Here is a 21,781-nt window from a genome sequence, read left to right as displayed (position 1 = left end):
TCTCTCTCTCTCTCTCTCTCTCTTTCTCTCTCTCTCTCTCTCTCGCTTTACCAGTCGCACGGTCTCGCAGCAACAGCAGCAACAGCGCGCGAGAGAGGGAGTGAGAGAGAGAGAGAGAGAGAGCAGAGAGGGAGATGGAGGGATGACATAAAACGATGCAGAGGAGGACAAGAAGAAGAAGAAGAGCAAGGGAACAGGATTGCACGCGCTCAAGCCCCCCTCCATGTCATTCAGCGGGAATATTTTCGGGATTTCTCTTCTTCTTCCCCTACCGTTCGTCGTTTTTTCTCCCGTTTTTTAAACGAGCAGAACAAGCGTGACTGGCATCATCAACATTTTTAACATAAGCACAAACGCGCGGGTGTGCGCAATCACACACACACACACACACACACACACACACACACACACACACGCATACATGTACATGCACACACATAACCGGAGCAAGATTTTCTTTTTATTCTAACATTTGGACCAAATTAAAACATTTAAGGAACAATTAACAATTAAAGTAAAAGATTGCACACGTAGCTCACACACATACACACACACACACACACACACACACACACACATGCAGGCACACGGACGCACGTACACGCGCGGGTCGGACCTTACAAAATAGGATCTGACGCCTTTTTTCTTGGCTCCTGTTTTGCAAACTTGCTGAGAAATCGGGACTTGAATGGTGACAACATGGATGGATTTGGTGCGTTTGGGCTATTTGGAGTCTGTCCTCCCAGGATATGGTGCTGGTGGAGGCTTTTATTTCTCTTCAGCGTTTTCCACAACTATCTGAGCTCCATGCTGGACTGTCCGCCTACCTGTACCTGCTCCCCCAGCGACATCTACTGCAATAAGTCCGACAACGGCAAATTCTTTCCCCTCCTGTCCTTCCAGGGCACTGGGGGCGCCGGGAATAGCAGTGGGAGCATCGAGGACCTCTTCCAGAACATCACCTCCATGTAAGTGCTGCTGTTCTTGGTGGATATCTGACTGAAAGGCTCTGTGGATATGTGTGTGTGTGTGTGTGTGTGTGTGTGTGTGTGTGTGTGTGTGTGTGTGTGTGTGGCTGGCATAATAGACTCCATACTTTTTGGGTTAAATGCACCTTTATGAGATAGTTCCAATATGTAAAACCCTGTAGGTAGTGTTGTTAAACACACAGTTCTGTAAGGATGGAGCCTCTAATAAGGAAAAAAAAAAACATTTGTTTCTTAAAGGATAATATTTTTTTCCATTGGGCTTTGCTTGGCTTATGATGATCACTATCTGGAGGTCATAATGTACCTTGCTTTTTTTTTTAATGGTCAGTATCTATACATATCCTGCATCTATATATAGTATCTGTCCTGGTCAGCCTGTTCCACATGTCCTGACTGGGTGACACTGACTGATCCAGCCTTATTATCCCACTAAAGCCCCAGCCTTTTACCAGCATGGAAAAAGGCCTGTGCAGATCTACTGCCCTCTGTGATGTACGCTATGAATTTAAATCACCAGAAAAACACCACCATTTGCTAATTAAAATGATGCTTAACTAAGTTGAGGTGGGTTTAGCCACACATCGCTAAGACTACACATGTCACTGGGCAAAATTGCTCAGAAAGCTCCAAAAAGCCCCAGTTTTGCTTCATGTTAATCAATCCATAAGTAAAGCTCAGAATATACCACATAAATCGGGCTCATCCTGGTTGTGCAGGCCTTTTGTCTTCCAATGGCCAAGATGGAAGATGATTTAATTGTCATTTTGCAGGGACGGGGCTAGAAAATCACAAGTGTTCCCCAAGATAACCCCGAAATATACTGGTTTCCCTCTCTTGTCATTCACCAAACTGTCTCCCTAAATACCTGTTCTGATAGAGAACAGCCCTGCCTGAGAGTTAATAAGCCAAAATACCACTAAACAGCTTTTTCATTGGATGATAAAACCAGTCATGACTCAGTCACTCATAAGCCCAGATATCTTAAAATGTCACTTTCCCTGGGACTGATACCAGAATCATCCACATATCTGTAAAAAGCCTGATAGTCTCCATTGGAAAGCTGTGAATACAGAAGCAATTATGAATGCTATATGACCCAAATCACTTTAAATATAATTTTCTGTGGAAATTTAGACAAGGATAAATTTCTGTCTAGAAATCACCCTTTCTTTGAATAACATAAATCCCTGAAAAGCTAAATATCTCATCGGGATAGATGGCATTTTTGTAGATTCTTGAATGTTCTGCATAAAAATCCAGACACTTGTAGAGAGGCATTCAGGTCTACATTATGTTTTCAGGCTCTGTTGGTCTCTCTCTTTATGTGTGTGTGTGTGTGTGTGTGTGTGTGTAGTGTATGCCTCATGCATTCTAGCATCTGCATTTATAATATGATGTTGTGCCAGAGGTGAAGTCACATGTTAGCAGTAAATAACACTAAATAATGCATATTCCAGTCATGCATAAGTCACTTAAATTACCAGCGTAACATTATGGCAGATATATTATGATACAGATTCCCTCTCTTTTTTATTATTTGTACTCCAGACAAGAGAGTTCAAACAAATGACAAGTTTATAGACTGAATTAGCATTTTCAGAGATTTACCTTAATTAACCCTTTGAAACCCAGCATTTTTTTTGTGAATTTTGCCCATTTTGGCGCAAAAAAAGCTTATAATAGGACTGTAAGGCCAAAATGCACTTCTGGGCTAAAATTTGCATGAACATGAATTTTTAGATTTTGGTGTCGCTGGTGTCCCCAAACCTTGAGATAAATGATTTCCTTTCTGGTGATTAATTTGTTTTCCAACGTGTATTTTAAGTGTTGTGACACTGAACTCTTGCTGTAAAAAAAAGCTCCTGAAATACAGAAGACAATCGGTCCACAGCCTATTTACATAGAACTAATATTATGTGGAAATGTCCAGTTAAAATGATTTTGATCATGGACAAATCTTCCATGTCTAATTTGTGAAGCTAAAATTCTGGAGCAAATTCTATACCTTAGTTTGGTGAAGCCAGAGCTGGTCTGATCATCTGGTGTGTATTAAGCTTCCAGTAAATTCAGAGCCAATTTATCTTTGCTATGCGATGTCTTCTTCTTCTTCCTCTGATGCATAATGTCTGTTCTTATCATTTTTAGGGGAGCGTTGTGAATGCATTTTTGGTGCAGTTTTATCTTTTGCTAAATCGGGAGGTAAAATCTGAAACTTAAACAACTGTACTCACTAGTGATTTCAGCAGAATTCATTACCCTGTGTGAATGTATTTGACAAAACACAGAAATGAGTGGGTGGCTCGTTTATTGCATGAGGTCCTCACAGAATGCAGGTCCTGTGTGAGTACGGTGAGAGACTTACACCAGATCTTTCATAGCACTCCACTAGATTGCATGAAGCCAATCGAAATTTGCATTTTAGCTGCAAAATACACATTCGTAATGGCTTGAGGTAATGGAAAATAACAGCTACTTTGTATCATAGTAGAATCACTGTTTGATCTCAAATGTTAGGCGAGGTCTAGGCACTGGCTCAGGTCAGTACAGTTCACTGTGCTTTAGTGGCATCAAAGTGAAAAACAGTGTTGCCAAGACGTCAAGATAAAAGATCAACATTTTTACATGAAATCTCTTTCAACACCTTGTAACAGCGTGTGTGTCTGCTGCATGTATCCTCTTGACTTTGCTTGGAGGAGTTTTCCAGCTATATTTCACCTACCGCTACAATACTGTAGTCTGCCAGATCCTTGCTGTGGAATGGAGTGGAATTGCCTGCTCCTATACACCCTTGCTATCTTTTGGGTTATTTACCTATAATGTCTTATCCTTTATGCACCTATGCCCCACCACACACACACACACACACACACAGTCGCATTTCCATCATTTTAGAGGACATTACGTTGACTTACATTCATTTCCTGGAGACTTATCCTAACCTTAACCCTAACCACCACCTACCTAACCCTAACCCTAACCTTAACCTAACCCTAAAGTTAGCTTATCTTTAAAGCAAGTCTTTACTCTAAAATTAATGATTTTCCCTAAGGGGACTTGTTTTTTTTTCCCCATAAGGGAGGTGAGTTCCCACAACTGTGTAAACAGATTTACGTCCCCACATCGTTAGTAATACCTGGTACATACACACGCTGTCTCCCCATCGGCTTCCAGTCCCCTGCTGTGCTCTGTGTTTGAAGAGAACCACTGGTCTAAGTGAGTTTTTACCTCTGAGCATGTTGCTTTTCTCAACAAACTAAATCCACACTGAGCCATGAAAAGACTGGATCTGCGGTGTGAAGAGACACCATCAGATCTTCTCCTCTTTGGTGAATTTGATCTTGTTGATATTCAAGCTAAAACGACTCAAATCTGTATTCCTGCATTTTCCAGTAAGAACAATGTGTCAACACAGTTTCTTTTTACTCTGTTTCAGTTTTTAAGAGCCCATCCCAGTCATTGGCCTATTTACTACAATTTGCCCGCATTTTATATTGCAACAAAAATTGTGCAAATCATGCGGGGATACTAAAGACTTAACATCATGTAAATAAAATCTCTCCATTTACAAATTTGAATTATTGGCTGAAACAGCCACCTTATAATGCTCTGCTTCTGTGGCTAAAAAAGTCATCACCATTCAAAAACCATGCAATTGATAATTGGCTGTGGAAAGCATATGTTTCACTGGGGACTATTTTCTGGCAGAGGGATTGTTTCACTTCACTCAATTTCAAGTCATCAAAACACAACAACGCTGCTGCTTTAAGGAAAACTGAAGTGGATGACTTTATTACGGCGATGGAATACTGGCGTGAAGAAAGTGTGAACTTGCTGAAAGGTTGTTTTCATATTTTAGTGTAATGAATGGAAACCAATAGTTGGATAAAAGGGAGGAGAAATGATACTGGAGTTTTAAAAACACCACTGCTTGCTTTGGGAAAAGATTAACAGAAAAATGAAGTATATACATTATATTATGTAGATATTATGCTAAACATGTAAAATCACTGCTATGGGCCTTAAGTTTTCAAGTTTCTCACTAAACAAGAAGATAGGCATGCATAACATTCTACTGATGAAAATGTGTTGGTAAAGGGACATCTACTTATGCAGCTTCCCATCAGTGATGTGGTGCTCAGTAAAAAGGAGGAACAACTCTGACCACCAGTCACTGATCATCTCAAGGCAACCCTCCATCAGTAGAAGCCGGTAATGCTTTAATTGAACTTCTTCATCTCTGCCACTCTTAACGGGTGGGTTTGTCAGTGCCACACAGCTGAGCTTTGTTCAAAGCTACAGAACTTTATTTTAAATTTTAGTGGAGATCCTAAGGTTTGCAAACTGTCCTGCTGAATTTCCAGGGAAATGTTAATGTAGATATTTTCTATTTGATGTGACGCTGCGGCCATAAAACAACAGTATCTTGGCTTCAAATATTTCACCTAGTATAAGCGTGGTGTAACTTCAGTGAAGTGCTGCAACCAGCAGATGCACAATGTATATGCGACATTGTCATATAATATGGAAAAAACTACAAAGCTTCACTTTTATCACTTTAAAAAAGTGAAAAAAGATACTGCAAATGAAAATGTGGGTAAAGTGTCTTCAGGGAGGTTCGCCCTCCACTACCCCCTGCTTGGCCTGCTTCATATGGGTCTACTTGTATTTCAGTGCTAATTGGGTTAATAGGTAAGTCAGGTGCCGGTCTATATCAATTGAGGTTCCTCTGATAGCAAACCAAACATAGAAGTGGTGAAAGCGCATTTCAGTCTGTGGTAAAATATCTCATCTTTTTAGTCTGATTACTACTACAGTCAGCTACATTTAATTGACATCTTGAGGTCCCAGACAATAAGAGTAAAGTCACTTTAGCACCTGCATAGTTTAGCCCGGTTGAACTGAAACCCTTTGTTGTGGTTTTGTTTGGGTCGGTGAGAATGCCCTAATCAGATCATAGCACGGACCAAATTTTCCAAAACAGAGTGCCCTTGAAAGAGGTGATCTCATTTCGCTTCTAAGCAAAGTTTGGAGCAGTTCATTTGAACTGAGAAAGGTAACCAGTGCAACACACCAACTGTGGGTTGACAAAGCAATTCACAAGCTACTGCTCCTGGTTGGTATCACTTGTCATGCAGTGATGAAATCACAACACTGCTGTAGTAGGCCAATCTACAAGCTACTACCTTGATATTCCAATTCCAATTGGTATTGTCACCAATTTCTCACTTCCCATGTAGTTAATCTTCCCATACTCTTTGATCTTCCTTTAATGGGTAGACAAAAGGAGCATGACAGCCATACATGTAAAGATCCATATCATTGCTCTCATATGTCCTAGTTTCTCTGCCAGCTGCTGGTTTTCTGCTGCATTCAGCTGCTATCAGAAAAAGTGGAAGAACTTCCTTTCATTGCTGTGTTTTATAATTTTTATTTAAAAATGGCTAAAATATTGACAGATTTAAAAAAAAATCTGTTCTCTTCACTTACATTCTTCTTTGAGTAATTAGAAACCAGTGCATCATTTTGCTTGCAAACAAACTATCAAGTGTGAAAGTGACTGAAGACTGACTAGCCTGTGTTTTTTTAGATGTTCTTTCACTCAACACTCAGAAAAAGGAGTGTTCTTCAAAGTAAAGAGCCATGTGTGGTCCTAAGAAGTTCCTTAATGCTACTTATTTGGAGCATTTTATGCAATCTTAACAGGTTTGTGTTGGTTCTTTACACCATTAAGGTTGTATGTGGAACTAGTTGAGCATGGTGCTGTGGAGAGATCTTTCTTGAAGGGCTCTTTATAGCAGTAAATATTCCATAAGTAAATATTCATGTTCAATAATTTGAGCACTGTGTTATAGACAGTCCTCCTAAAAGGGCTCTTTATAGCTGCTCTCATACAAGCCTCAAGATCCAGACACTGTATAGTTCGCTCATGGTATGGCTTGACACATACCAGCTTGCCTAAACAGAGGGCTACACCCTGGGTAAAACCTTTAAAGCACTGACGGGCTTTCAAAGCGCTTGCCAAGCGTTTTGGACAGTACAGTTGCTGTAAACATAGAGTGGTTTATTTTCCCATCATAAGGTTTTCTTGCTTTCTGTTGGATAGATTGTAAGCAGAAATTTACCCCACACCTCCCCATCATCATCACCTGTACAGTTTGAAGCCTTTCAGCTTGCAGCACTCAACACAAAACGGTGCATTAGGATCACACACTTCTCACGGCACGACAACAAATGGAAAATAAAATGGCAGAAAACAGTCACAGGAGCTGTAACAGCACAATAGCGGTAAAGAAAAGAGGATCAGATTATCACTATCTCTTTACAGAAGAGACAGGGAGCGAGTGAAGGAGATCGTAGATGTGATAGACAGTGATTATTTTGTGGGAACAAAACACTCAATTCATTATTGATCCTTTTTGGAGAGAATTTGCTCAGAAAAACAAAAGCCAGTGAAGAAGCTACTATGGCAGTGAGGGAGCCTGACTCCTGTTTCCACCCACTACTGTGTAGGAGAGTCAGCTCAAGGGTATACACGGTTTGGTTCTTTTTCTGCTTGGTCTCATGGAACATCATGAAATGAGCAAAAACTCTGAAATGCAGACTATGGATGTGACTTTGGTAAATGTTTTGTTGCTGGACCACGAACAGCAATGTGTATAGCATTAATTAGACATGCAGTTTTTACCTGTTTCTCGTGTGAAAGGGTTAGGTAACAATTCATTTTTGGCAAGTAAAATAACACGTTTGTGGATTAGGGTTGTGGCTGTGGGTTAAGGGTAGGATTACAGTTTTTGTCATGGTTCTATACAACCTTTAGCTAAAAATTATGACTTTATTTAAAGAAGGAAACTTTTTTTCTCTTGGTTGGGGATTGAACCTGAGTCATATGTGTTTAAGGCAAATGCATGCAGGCACTTGCCACCCTGATTTTTAGCCCCGACGCGGCACTCTGCTAGATGTTTCTGCTGATGTCCTGCATAATGCATGATGGACGTACTTTGAGGGAGAAGTCAGACAAATTGATTGCTAGACAATAAACTAGTGTGATTTTGGAAATTCAAGCACCATTTCCAAAATTACATTTGTCCTTTCATGTCGATGTCCAATTCATGTCCCAATTGTCAAAAAATCCTAACTTAAAAACTGTACCACCACTTTCTTTGACTTTGTGGAGATGTCCAATTTGCCTTACTTTTTCCTCAAAGTGGTTGTGGCTGCATGGCACTCTTCTGTTAGAAAGGTCCTGTTGTTAAATGTCAAGCAGAGTTCTGCATCGGGGCACAGAGCACAGATTTGCATTTTAAGGCATTGTGCTCATTTTGCCAAATTTCCCAGCTCATTGTTCTTAGATGAAGCCAATGCTTTTGTATCAGGGCAGTGATAGGACATTCCACTTCGCTGAAGAGGCAGCTCCATTAGATTTTTGTCTTTCAGTGGAATTTTCAGGTGTCCAGTGAATGTCTAAATATGGTGTCTGAGGCTTGCACCTTGATAAGAATAAAATACTTGTGGAAATTCTCATTTCTTTTTATTTAAACTGGTCAAATTTAATAGTACTGAATATTGGTGCAAAATATTGTATATCAGCAGGTTTACTCCAGATATTTTAAAATTTGGTATGTGCCTTCAAAAACTCTTTTCATTGTGTTCAAGAAAGAAAGAGATGTTCTGGGATATGAGATCTTCGTTTTTATTAAAGGTCTGGACAATGAAAGTGGAATGAGGGGAGAGGCGAGAGAGAGAGAAAAAAGAGTGGTACCTTGTGCATTAGTGGATGGCAGAGTGTGTGGGAGTGTGAGAATGAGTGGGGGGGCAGTGTGTATTCAAGACAGAGAGACGGAGAGATGAAAGATGAGGGAGAGAGAAAGAGAAAAGACAAGTGTTTGAAATCAGCACCCCAGAGATGGACAGCTCCCTGCTATATTCAGGGAACTATTGCACATAGCAGTCTGTAATAAGATATTGTCTTTCTTTCTTTCTTTCTTTCTTCCTTTCTTTCTTTCTTTCTTTCTTAATGGCCATTTTCCATCAGGAAACCCATATCTGTAAAAAGGCAGCTTTTCAGAAACTGTAATAAAAAAGTATTGGTTGACTTTTTTCTGTTATGCCCACTGAATTTTGACATTTAGCAAACTGACATTTTCAGTCATTTGGCCTAGTTCAAGGGTCACTACATTTTCCTTTTTGTCAATATTGGTTTATATTATAATATTATTTGACATAAATAGGAGACACGGTCCATGTCTTTTCTTTATAGTTCAACAGCAAGTCAGAATTGCACAGATTTCTGCAAAGCACACCTTCTGAAATATCTGTCTTCAGGCTGCTGCATCAGAGAGTGATTATAATGCTGTTTTAACTGCACAGCAAGCATTTGATGGACAGTGACACTAATGTGATGGAGGGAGCCAAATTCAATCCAAACAAGCAGAAAATGTTCATAGTATTATGGCAGAGCAAAAATTCAGATTGGAGACTTTTTTGAACGGGTGTCAGAAAGATATTTAGGCCCTGATAGCAACAGAGCTAAGGATGCTGTCTCAATGTTCCCTGTGGTATTATAATTTCACAAGTTCTTCAGGCTGTTCTTCTTAGTTCCTGAAAAGGTTGACATTTTGAAAATATAAGCTTTTGAACCACCAGCAGCTGTATCATACATTCAAGGTGTTATGTTTTTGTTTTTTGGCTCAAGATTCAATGATCGTATAGTGTTGGATTCTTTTAAGAAAGCAATTGCCAGGTGCATTATGCCAAGTGCATTTGAAAATGCACTTGTTTAAAAGTTTCTGGATTTATTTTTTTTCTTATGAATTCATGAAAAAAAACTTTTATCCATGGGGGCTGAGGTCAGGAGGAGTTGAATTCTTAACAAGCATCGTCCTATGGAAGCCTATTTCCACATGAAAAAATATAAAATGGCTATTAATGTTACTTAATGATTAACAATTTTCACAATTTGTCACAACTGACCTAATAACTCGGGATTGTAAAACTTTTTTTTTTTTTTGTCTCACTAGAAATATTAAATAATTCAAGCTGAGCAAGTCCATAACATTTTCTGGTATCATTTGAAGGATGTTGTGCATTGCTGTAACTTTATGACATTAAACAAGGTGAGTGTTGGATGTGCTGTATGCATTTAATCCTGTGAAACCCTGCAGTCACAAGATTTATTTCACCCCCTGGACAAAAGTAAGTTTATTTCTTTTTATTTTATTTTTTAATTTCCTTTCTTTCCACTTTCCTTTCTTTCTACTTTCTTTTATTAATGTTTTTACAGTATTTTTGGTACATTCATGTTAATTGTCTTGTAATAAAATTTGAATATATATTAATCATACATATTATTATTATTATTATTATTATTGTTGTTGTTGTTGTTATTATTATTATTGTCTTCTCATTTTTAACATTTTTTTTTATAATTTTGTGGTATTTATGATCATTTTCTGGTCAGTTTCTTGTTTTTTCTTCACTAGATTCACAAGGTAAAAAAAAAAAAAAAGCCACACTATTTTTATAACCCCCCCACACCCCTCTCTCTCTCTTTCTTTTTCAGTCTCTCTGTCTCTTTTGCCCTAAAGCATAAACAGAATGAATTAGTGACTGCAATTATTCAATGTTAAAATATCCAATAACATTAGCAGCCATTATGTACCATGTCAGTGTGACAACCCACATCATGTCACCTATAAGGCTTTGCGAGCGTGTGTGCATGTGTGCATGTATGTGTGTGTGTGTGTGTGTGTGTGTGTGTGTGTGTGTGTGTGTGTGTGAGAGAGAGAGAGAGATAGATAGAGAGAGAGAGAGAGAGAGAGAGAGAGAGAGAGAGAGAGAATGTGTGTGTGTGTGTGGGTGGGTGTGGCGGGGGGGGGGGGGGGGGGGGGGGGGGGGGGTGCAAAATGGATTAGACAAAATGGGTCAAGATGGGGTGTTTTTGGGCACCCCAGTGGCTCACCGGTAAAGCGCGCACCATGTACCAGGGCTTAGTCCCGATCGCAGCGACCGGGGTTCGAATCCGACTAGTAATTTAACACACTTACCAATTAACAACATATAGTCAGTCATCATTAAGAACTTCAGTGGGCATTTTTATTGCAAACAGTAACAGCAACATGTAACAGTAACATGCATGGACTTATTCAGCTGAAGCCCTGTGCCCGCATACAATTTCTTTAAACTAATATTAATCTCAAAACAAGCAACATCAACAAAAAATGACAACCCTAACCCTAATTTGACTTCAAAAAAAACAAAACAAAACAAAAAAAAACTATAGCCTGAGAAAATCCTCTGAACACAAGAAAAGTTTCACTTTTGCCTGCCAAGTCTGAATGGGAAAGTTTAATTTAAAATGAAAATGCTCTATAGACTCAGCAGACTCAGTACAGGCGATAAACAAGTAGGCTGAGTAGGAAAAAATCAAATAAAACCTGACTAAGCTGCCGTGTTTTACATTGGTACTGGCACTTCACTAAACCCTAAGCTATGGCAAAGTCCCAGCATCAAATATGATTTGACTTAAACTTCAAAACCCCAATATCAACACAAAATACCTGACTGAAGGCCTCACAAGATATTATTTGATCAGTGTAATACATTTTTAGATGTCACCAGCTTATTGGGATCATTGGTTCTGGTGGCACTTATTTGAAAAATTTTTACTCTGATCCACATTCAAAAGTGAATATTCAGATGACAAGAAAAAAAAGCAACCACAGAATCCCAACTTTTGTGATGGTGTATCCACACTGAGGAGCCAGTTACACTGATGCAATGTGCTGTTCATGGTGGAAACATCATCTGGGAGTTTTCCCACAAGTAAATTCTGACCAGTTAGAGGGCATTTTCCTTGTGCAAGGCTTTTTTAAGCACACGTTTTGGTCTGCTTGTAAATTCTGCTATGTGAACACAAACCAAACTCAAGGCAAACCGGTTCCTGTTTTGGACCAAGGCAAATCATCCGCAAGTGTGAAAACGCCCAAAAAATGAAGTGTTTGGGGGAGCAGGGCATAGAGTGCAGGGCTAAACAGTGGTAAAAAAAAAAAAAGAAAAGAAAAGAAAAAAAAGAAAGAAAAGAAAAGAAACTCAAAAAAGTTAAGACTATTCACCATTGGTTCTTCACAGTGGAAAAACCCAAACCCTGTGACCTTCAGGGACTCCCCCAAAAGGCAGTCCCTAAATGTCACAGGTCCCAGGTTATAGAAAGTTCTGAGTTACCCTTGGTAATCAAAAAGGGCCATGTGCTTTTCATATCTTCCCCAGTCAGTGACACAGGTGAGGCACAGCATGTTTAAAACAAGACACATCTGGCAGCAGTGTGACCTCTTTCATCCTAATGTGACCAACACAGATGTATATGAAACACATCATGACAGAATGTCAATGGCTTAGAATCAATGCTGTGCTAATGTTGTTATTAAAATGTTGGAGTCAATGACTGTCAAGGTTGCTAATATGAAAATGCAGCATAAGTCAATGTTTTGTTCAGTAATGCACTAATGCGACCCCAAAATATCAATAATTTCTGGTATTATGGATTTATAGGTCAATGGGTATCTGACATGTTAGTATTTCAGTAGGCGACAATGTTATTTACAAAGCAAGGTCAGTGAGGTTGGGAAGACTTTTATTATGTATTCAGTGTTCGCTGAATTTGTGCATTTTTAAAAAAAATCTTTATTTATCCAGGAAAAGTCAGCTGAGCACTCTGTGCTTCTCCAGGAACACTGAATTTGCATTCATATGGTTGATACCCTGTGATGGACTGGCGACCTGTCCAGGGTGTTTCCTTGCCTTCGCCCTATGAACGCTGGGATTGGCTCCAGCACCTCCCCGCGACTCTAGTGAGGATAAGCGGTTTAGAAGATGAATGAATGAATGAATGGTTGATACCTTCACATTTGCAGAAGGCAAAAACTTATGAAACCAAAACAACATAAGTAGCTTTGAGGTAGAAAAACATGACATAGGCTAATACAGTCCAGGTTGAGAATTAACATGCCAATTCACCCTTTTTGAACAAAATATTATGCTGTTATGTAGGACAGTAGTGGTTCTGTCGTCCTCTCATTGTTACTACATGCTGGATACTAGTTGCTGGATACTAGTTGGATGCTCTAAATGCTAACTGTTAGCCTCCTGCCATTGAGGTGGACTTTCCCCCAGCTAACATTCTTACAGTTTTTTTCAACTGCATTGGTCAATACTGAAGCCACTTTTTCAAAACCCTTCATACAGTCTGCATTGCCAACATGCACCTTGGCCAAACAGTTAATCTCACCTCCAAATAACACAGTGACTTAAATAGCACTAACAGCAAGGAACATCCCATAAATGATGAACTTTCACAGTTTTTTTTCTGACTGCTTAGACACTATCTTTGAAACTATAGGCAATTTTTGCAAAACTTTACACACTATCCACAAAACCTGTCACTAAAACTATTGCAGATCTCTTGTAATACATCATCATCAACCAACAAACCATCATCTGAATAAGCACACAAAGCAACAACTACAGTTTTTCTCAGGTGGTTTGATGCATTTCCTGAAATGCCAACCACAACCACAACCAAGAACCTGTGACGCTCAAAATGTTTAACACCTGTGTCAAAAGACACAAAGTCAGTCAGTTGCTACCACATGTCCTCAAATCTCTAGCATCTTCTGATCATTGCACAAACTCTGACCCTCAAAATTCAAAGTATTTGCATCAAAACTAGACAAATTTGTAAGTAAGAACACACTGGAGACAAATATCAGGAAAAACATATTTTTTTACATTAGTAATTAATCAAGAAGCAAATATGAGAATACCCTTTTCTCAGGTCTCATCGGGCATCCTGTCTGTCCTCCTGGTTAGACCACAATGCTTCATCCACATCACACCTGATGTCTTGTCTTGCCAAGCACAGAGGGAAAAAATCCTCTGGCATGTCACAGCCACCCTTGACAGTCCTCAGCTATGATGTCCTCACAACCAGCATTCATCCAGAAAACTGGAAAATGGGGATGGTGGTCATATACTTTCCACCTCCAAGCTGAAAAGAATTCCTCTATATGGTTGAGGAAAAGTCAGTAGGCTGGAAGGAACTCCATCAGAATTCACTGGTGGGCATCAAACCAATCACTGACACGCTGGGTGCAGTGAAAACTAACCTTATCCCAAAAGATGACACAATTTGGTAAATCAGGTCTCGCCACTCCCATCTCACCTGCAGGGTTGAGCTGATCGTAAAGGCCCTCCAAGAAATCAATGAGACAGTCTTGGTTGTAGGGGCTAGTGCAGGGAATATGGTGTGTAATCCACCAGCACACAAAATGAAATGGCAGCACACATTGAGATGTTCTCCCCACGCTGGCACCTCCACTGCAACACATACACTGCAACATGTACTGTAGAGCCATTTTGCCATATTGTCTGAACGTATGCTCCTACAAACACCTATACCAGGGGTATTCAATTAAAATTCAAAGAGGTCCAGTTACTAAAATTTCCTCCCAGCAAAGGTCCAAATCTTATAATGTCTAAATAGTGTACCCTGATGTAAATAAAATCAACAATGTATGTACATTTCTATATCATTTATTGTCAAATTTCCAGTATTTTCAAAGTAATATACTTTTAACATACTGATAAGTCTAAACTTGTATGGCACAAAACAAAACTGCAGTTGTCTTTACTACATTTCAACTAAATGGAGACAGAGACTGAATTTCTTCTTAATGAAATAAATAGAAAGTGCTCCTCTCTCTTGCCCTTCTCCCAGAACTCTGGCAGCACGGTTCGTTTAGCCAATCAGAAGAGAAAATCAGCACCTCTCCACTGATTGGCTGACTGTTTTTTTGAGTGACATATGGTCGGGCCAATCACAGGCAAGTAACTGAAACCTACGCTGCTCAACGGTACTCACCCGTAAACGGGACCAGGGAAAAATTTACCATCAGCCACTGGTCTGTAACGTGTGTTCCTTTTGGAAGACTGTGCAATGAAACATGAGTCTCCTTGCATCCGTCTATGGTGCAGCAACATTTCTTTGACACGTTGCTAACTTGTTAGCTTGTTACCTGGGGAGCGGAGGTGGGCTGGCGGGCGGTGTAGCCTTATGTGTGATGTCACAAAAAGGAGGGAGTGCTGTCCGCTCGTCTTAAAGGGAGAGTTTCAAAAAACAGGCTCTGTGCGTTTCTCCACTTATCACAGGTTTAATGCATGGGACAGTATTTATGTGGCCCCAGACCTTCCCTATCACACAAAAACAATGAAAATTGCATTTTTTCATGCCATGGGGCCTTTATTAAGGCCTATATTTCAAGTAATGAAAAAACATTCAGAATCTTTTGAATAAAACATCTGCTATCTACTTTTCTCATTTTGGAGCAAGCCGTTTTGTCGTCTCATCTCCTCTCTTCCACTATTCTCTGGTGCTGAAAGGTAAACAATCGATTTGATTGGCTTGGCTATTGATGACGCTCCTGTCGGATTAGCTAGATTATCTGCGCATGCAGTCTGTAGCCACGACCGTCAGAGGAAAAAAAAACAGCGAATGATTTATTTATTTATATCAGAAATGTCACGGGTCCGGACAGAACCGTCACCGGGTCCGTGCCCGGACCGTGGTCCGCAATTTGGTGATGCCCAGCCTATACTGTCATCGTCAAGACTGTCATGGTGTCATACCCAACATCAGAGGTCGCGCTACACTTTTTCGTTGTCTGTCATTTTGACTGACAGGGTCGTAAAAATCCCGTCATAATCTATTTTTACCAGTCACTTTAATTTTTTAAATGATAAGGACATATTCAATAGCATTTCATTTTCATTCATTTTTAATTAATATTCAGTCCAAAGTTAGCTGAACAGAAAATCCAAACCATATCTTTTTAAAGAAACTTCTGCCACTCAACTGCCGCGACGTTTTGAATGCGGCAAATTTAATCATATAACATATATACATTATTTGAAATATTAACTATCTTGTAACTATCTATTGCCATTCCAAGCCCATCGCCATTTATTCTTATTAACCCTGCAATTAAACTAAATCCGCCTTGATTTATTTTGCTTTCTATGGTTGTAGAATTGTCAGAATTGTGCAATGACTGAGTGATTTCGCACACCATCGGAAAGCTCCGGTTCTCTGCTCTCAGAAACGTCTCATTTTTTTTCGGTCGCACCATTGGTTCAGGACTCTTCTGTGATTGGACGGTTGAAGTGTCAGTAGTCCTAAGGAGTTACCGTAATGGCACTGTATATAGGCGCAAAGCTCCGTTTCTCCGGTTTTAGACGTTTTTTTAAGTTTCTGTATATCATAAACGGTCTAGGAGATAAAGATATGTAAAGTAGGCATGCCGAATCCTGTCGGCGCCGACATCATTGGTTTAAGAGACGTCTTTGCTGTCTTCCCCGGGCTTCATTAACCTGCGGTCCATCCTGTGGGCTGCAGTACGTCACTGAAGGCTGACGAGGCTCACTTTGGACGGTACATGGAGCGCCTCACTGTCAACACCCAAGTCCCGCCCCCGCCCTACTTCTGATTGGCTAGAAGGCCTATTGTAGGTGTGGTTGAGAACGAAAGCTGCACTTCTATTGGATCCAGAGATATGTCTGTTAGATAAAGCTGGGCGAACCCAGATTTTTTTTTCGCAGTCACACCGGTAAGCCGGAGAACTGGCACCGCACCGGACTGCTATCAGCTCTGTCATTGCCACCAAGTGGTCAGGGGTGTGAACTGCAATCTGTCAAAATGACAGATGGCCTTCAGATTTTTCCGTCACCGTTTAAAAAAAACCGTCAATGACGGAAAATATTCGGTTAACGCGACCTCTGCCCAACATAGCTGTACTGTTTGGCCTTTCCTGTATTGTTATTGTTGCTCCTTCATCCTCTCTGAATTTCTTTCAAACGGAACCCTCCAGATTTGTTTCACTGACATCTGATGTTGCCTCAGCACCCTGTTGAAAGTGGAGAGACTCACAGAGCCAGTGTTCTGAGAGGCACCATTGTCTTCCACAACAGCAGTTTGGATCTCTTGAAGCCTGATAGCATTGTTGGCTCTGACCATGTTGACTATGGCAGTCTCCTGATCAGGTGTGAAGAACCGGCGTCGCCCACCAGCCAGGGGTAGTGGTTGAATTCTACAATACAGTACTGCAATACAGTACTGCAATCCCCTGCCTCTTCCCCTAACTTCCTCTCCCCTGTGTGCCCCTCTCCCTCCTGCACTACCACCACACATTCGGACACCTCTTCCATGGCCTTGATTGACAGTGCAAGCTGCTTGTGAGTGTTTAGTGATCATTGTTTGCAATCAATCAATCAATCAATCTTTATTTATATAGCGTCAAATCACAACAGAAGTTAAAATGCTCAGAGCATGATGTGAAGTCCCCCGACAGTCTAAGCCTATAGCAGCATAACTAAGGGCTGGTCCAGGGCAACCTGGGCCAGCAATAACTATAAGCTTTGGTAGAGAGAGAATCTGCCCTCCGAACTGAGAGAGGAAGTTTGTTCCACAAATGTGGAGCCTGGATTTGGAAGGATTCTTGTCTTAGAAATTTTGGGAACCACCAATAAACCTGCATTTTGGGAGCGCAGTGCTCTGGCAGGGTGACAAGGAACTATGAGCTCTTTCAGATAAGATGGTGCCTGCCCATTAAGAGCTTTATAGGTGAGGAGAAGGGTTTTAAACTTTCAAGAATCACCGTGTGTTCAAGCATTCAGAAAAAATAAGGATTTTTCACACAAATCAGTATTTCATTATAGAATAACATCTTTTCACTTTTTTGACTACTAAAGTATGTGTTACAAGAATGAATCAGCTGAAATTGCAATCAACTGTGTTTGAAATGATTATTAATTCATTTTATTTGAAATATTCTGCTAAAATTCTCTCTATATTTTAGTGTATCCACGTGTATGGAATTTGCCATCATTCTGTTTTGAATGTGTTTGTAATAGTTTTGAAACCAGTCTGTTAGCATTTGAGTGTGTGTGTTCAAAAAATAGTGTTTTGCAGGTGGTGGAGTATGAATGAGAATAGAGTTCATGGATTTTGGAAAATGTGGTCACTGAATGCATTTTGTGTGAAAGCAATGAAAAATGATTCACAGTTTAGACCACATAGACTTCTGTTTGGCTGAATGTGTGAAGAGTTTTGACAATGTCAGTTCAGTTTTGACCAATGCATGTTAGCAACTGAAAAAAAAAAACCTTGAAAAAATAACTGCCTTTAAAGAAACAAAGTTTGAGTTTGAAGATATGTAGCAGAAAGTTTACAGCCAGAAATGGCATAAAAATGTTATATATATAAAAAAGAAAACCAAAACAACAATAACAGAGATATTTTTTGTGTGGCCTAAGCTCTCTGAGCTGGTCCTCAGTTACTCTTCAGAGTCCTGTGACTCTGAAGAGTAACTGAAATGTGCCTCATAGAGGGAAGTGGAGCAAAAGAAGAAGCTAGCCACAATGTAGCTAGCCTAAGGTAGCTACTTCAATGGAAAAAACAAACCATAGCAAACTCAAGCATTCTAGTTCTGTCTCTGAGGTGGCTGCTGCTCCTCTGGTGTGTAGTGATACAGGAAGTGCAGAAGTTATCAGACATGGATATTGATAACAGGAAAAATACAGTTATAAACATTAATTTGAGCAAAACCATCATCCCGGTTCACTGGATAGTCATGTGCATTTTAGTTTCAAGTGATGTTAAACCTTATTTGAGTGGCTTAAGGTGGTTAATAGATTTTTAAGAATGTTAGCTGGGGGGAGGCCCACCTCAATGGCAGGAGGCTAACAGTTAGCATTTGGAGGATTCAGCCAGTATCCAGCACTCAGTAACAATGAGAGGAAGAGAGCAGCACTACTGTCCTACACAACTGTTAGGGGGAAGTGAAATAATATCACATTTTTCAAAATAGGTGAACTATCCCTTTAAGTATCCTGCATTAAACCCAATTTTTCCAGTTGAGCTGTTTTCTTTGTGTGTGAATTCTTGCTCACACATGTTGCAGCCTGTAATGGGCAGATGTACAGTGTATTGGTGAGTTTGTTGTGCGTGTATATTTACTCACTTGTCCCTTACTGCAGAATTGCTTGTGTGTGTGTGTGTGTGTGTGTGTGTGTATGGGAAGGGGAGCATGAGAGAAGGTTGAATGCACTGTCTGTTTGTTAATACATGTACTAGCATGTGAGCAGGAGGGTGATGTATTGTTCAGTAGGATGCTCAGTAATAGTGTGTGTGTATGTGTGTGTGTGTGTGCGGGGTGTCTTTATTTGCACATGTGTGTGACTATGTCATCTATTGTATTCTTGTCCCCAGAGGAGTGTGTGTATGTGTGTGTGTGTGTGTGTGTGTGTGTGTGTGTGTGCGCGTGTGTGTGTGTGTGTGTGTGTGTGTGTGAGTGTGTGAGTGTGTGTGTGTGTGTGTGTGGGTGGGTGGGTGGGTGGGTGGGTGGGGGGTTACACTGATGTATGACTGCTGTGATGTATACTTGCTGTTCATTACAATGAATCAGTTTCATCTACAGCCCCTACACTGTAAGGTCTCTCTCTCTCTCTCTCTCTCTCTCTCTCTCTCTCTCTCACACACACACACACACACACACACACACACACACGCACACTACCTCTTTATCAGCACAGAGGTATTGATTGTAGTGTGGTTCAGTCTCTGCTATCTGTTCACCGTTAATAATGGTGACTAGTGACAAGGATGTAATGTAAAGCATACACTAAAACTTCCATTACCAGCCTAGGCCTTCATTTGTTTCAAATATAGATTATGGAGAACAAGTTAGAGGAAATAACTATCTCCTGTGGTTTGTTTTAGAACTCATGCACTGGCTATGTGGAGGCACATGTGTGACCTAGCGCCCCTGTTGGTTGCATTCATTCCTGAAAAAAGTCCCTCCACCCGTATTCATTTTTCTCATTGACAAATGAATAATAATTTCTTGTGGACAGTCAGTATTGAATAGATAAGACCCTAAGCTCTACCATGCAATAAAGCTTGCTGCTCATGAACCTCATGAAAACAACTTTTCATCTTTTCATCTGGCAGTCAGCAAGTAATTATGGAAATTGAATCCCTGTCATCTTTAATTCAGTATATTGCAGTAGGCTATATACAATCAGAGGATGATCTTATGATATGTAGAAAAACATCCAGAAAGGGAAACATGCTTACTTATATACTGTATTTCCATTTCTGCAGTTTGAATAATCTTAAAAGAAATAGCATTGTAACTAATAGTTTAATACTACCACCACCACTACTAACACTATACACTGGAGGTTCTGGGGAGGGGCCAACAGGGTCCAGTGCCTCCATAACACTGAGTCTGGACTGCGCTGTGGCCCCCCCCTCCGAACAAAGATTATAAATTGTAAATTTTGCGTGGTTTGGGCCGCGCTCTGTGCTGGTGAAGACTTTTGGAGGATGGCCTGGTGTGAAGAAGGACAGCAAAGAAGCCATTTCTCTCCAGGAAAAACATCAGGGACAGACTGATATTCTGCAAAAGGTACAGGGATTGGACTGCTGAGGACTGGAGTTAAGTCATTTTCTCTGATGACTCCCCTTTCCGATTGTTTGGGGCATCTGGAAGAAAGCTTGTCTTGAGAAGAAAAGGTGAGCGCTACCATTAGTCCTGTGTCATGCCAACAGTAAAGCATCCTGAGACCATTCATGTGTGGGGTTACTTCTCAGCTGAGGGAGTGGGCTCACTCACAATTTTTCCTAAGAACACAGCCATGAATAAAGAATGGTACCAAAACATCCTCCGAGAGCAACTTCTCCCAACCATCCAAGAACAGTTTAGTGACGAACAATGCCTTTTCCAGCATGGTGGCGCACCTTGCCATAAGGCAAAAATGATAACTAAGTGGCTCGGAGAACAAAACATCAAAATTTTGGATCCATAGCCAGGAAACTCCCCAGACCTTAATCCCATTGAGAACTTGCGGTCAATCCTCAAGAGGCGGGTGGACAAACAAAAACCCACAAATTCTGACAAACTCCAAGCACTGATTATGCAAGAATGGGCTGCCATCAGTCAGGATGTAGCCCACAAGTTAATCGACAGCATGCCAGGGCGAATTGCAGAGGTCTTGAAAAAGAAGGGTCAACACTGCAAATATTGACTCTTTGCATAAACTTAATGTAATTGTCAATAAAAGCCTTTGCCACTTATGAAATGCTTGTAATTATACCATGTTATACCATAGTAACATCTGACAAAAAGATCTAAAAACACTGAAGCAGCAAACTTTGTGAAAACCAATACTTGTCTCATTCTCAAAACTTTTGGCCACAGCTGTATATGGAATGGAACCATAATTAATGTAAATAATAACAACCTGTGATTACCCTGCCGTTTCATGTCAAAACAGCTGCAAAAAAGATCTGTTACTCACTGCCACTGCAGTTTGTGTACTAACAAGCTGACATTGTGTCTCCGAGGGCATTCAGAGGACATCTGAGGCTTCAAAGTGTGTGAGTGTATCTGGATTTGTGTGCCCATAAGACATTAGAAATTAGAAAACAGCTTACATTTACTTTAGCTCTGTAGTGGTTACAGTTCGTTTGTCTCTGTCTCTAGTATCTCTAGGAATGTAGATAGATAGATAGATAGATAGATAGATAGATAGATGCCATCATGTCAGATGTACTTACATCTTCTTGAATGACACTGGCATGAGGCATGTAGAAAGGTAATTTCTGATGTTGCATGCTTTGCTAAATTTTCCATGGAACTATAAAAGAAATAGGCTTCGAGCTAATTTACACAAAACATTAC

At 40.3% G+C, this 21,781-nt stretch overlaps 1 protein-coding gene across 1 annotated transcript in view; it reads left to right on the top strand.

The window, feature by feature from the left end:
• The first annotated feature begins 699 nt into the window (after window positions 1–699).
• The window catches only part of ntrk3a (neurotrophic tyrosine kinase, receptor, type 3a), a 296,155-nt gene continuing 275,073 nt past the window's right edge, over window positions 700–21,781 (top strand). Inside the window, exon 1 of the mRNA XM_030053332.1 lies at window positions 700–968. Coding sequence (XP_029909192.1) covers window positions 700–968 — 269 coding nt within the window. The remainder of the gene's footprint in view (window positions 969–21,781) is intronic.

This window comes from Myripristis murdjan, chromosome 6 (assembly GCF_902150065.1).
Source record: "Myripristis murdjan chromosome 6, fMyrMur1.1, whole genome shotgun sequence".
In the NCBI taxonomy this organism is placed as follows: Eukaryota; Metazoa; Chordata; class Actinopteri; order Holocentriformes; family Holocentridae; genus Myripristis; species Myripristis murdjan.
This window is presented reverse-complemented; position numbering and strand designations above follow the sequence as displayed.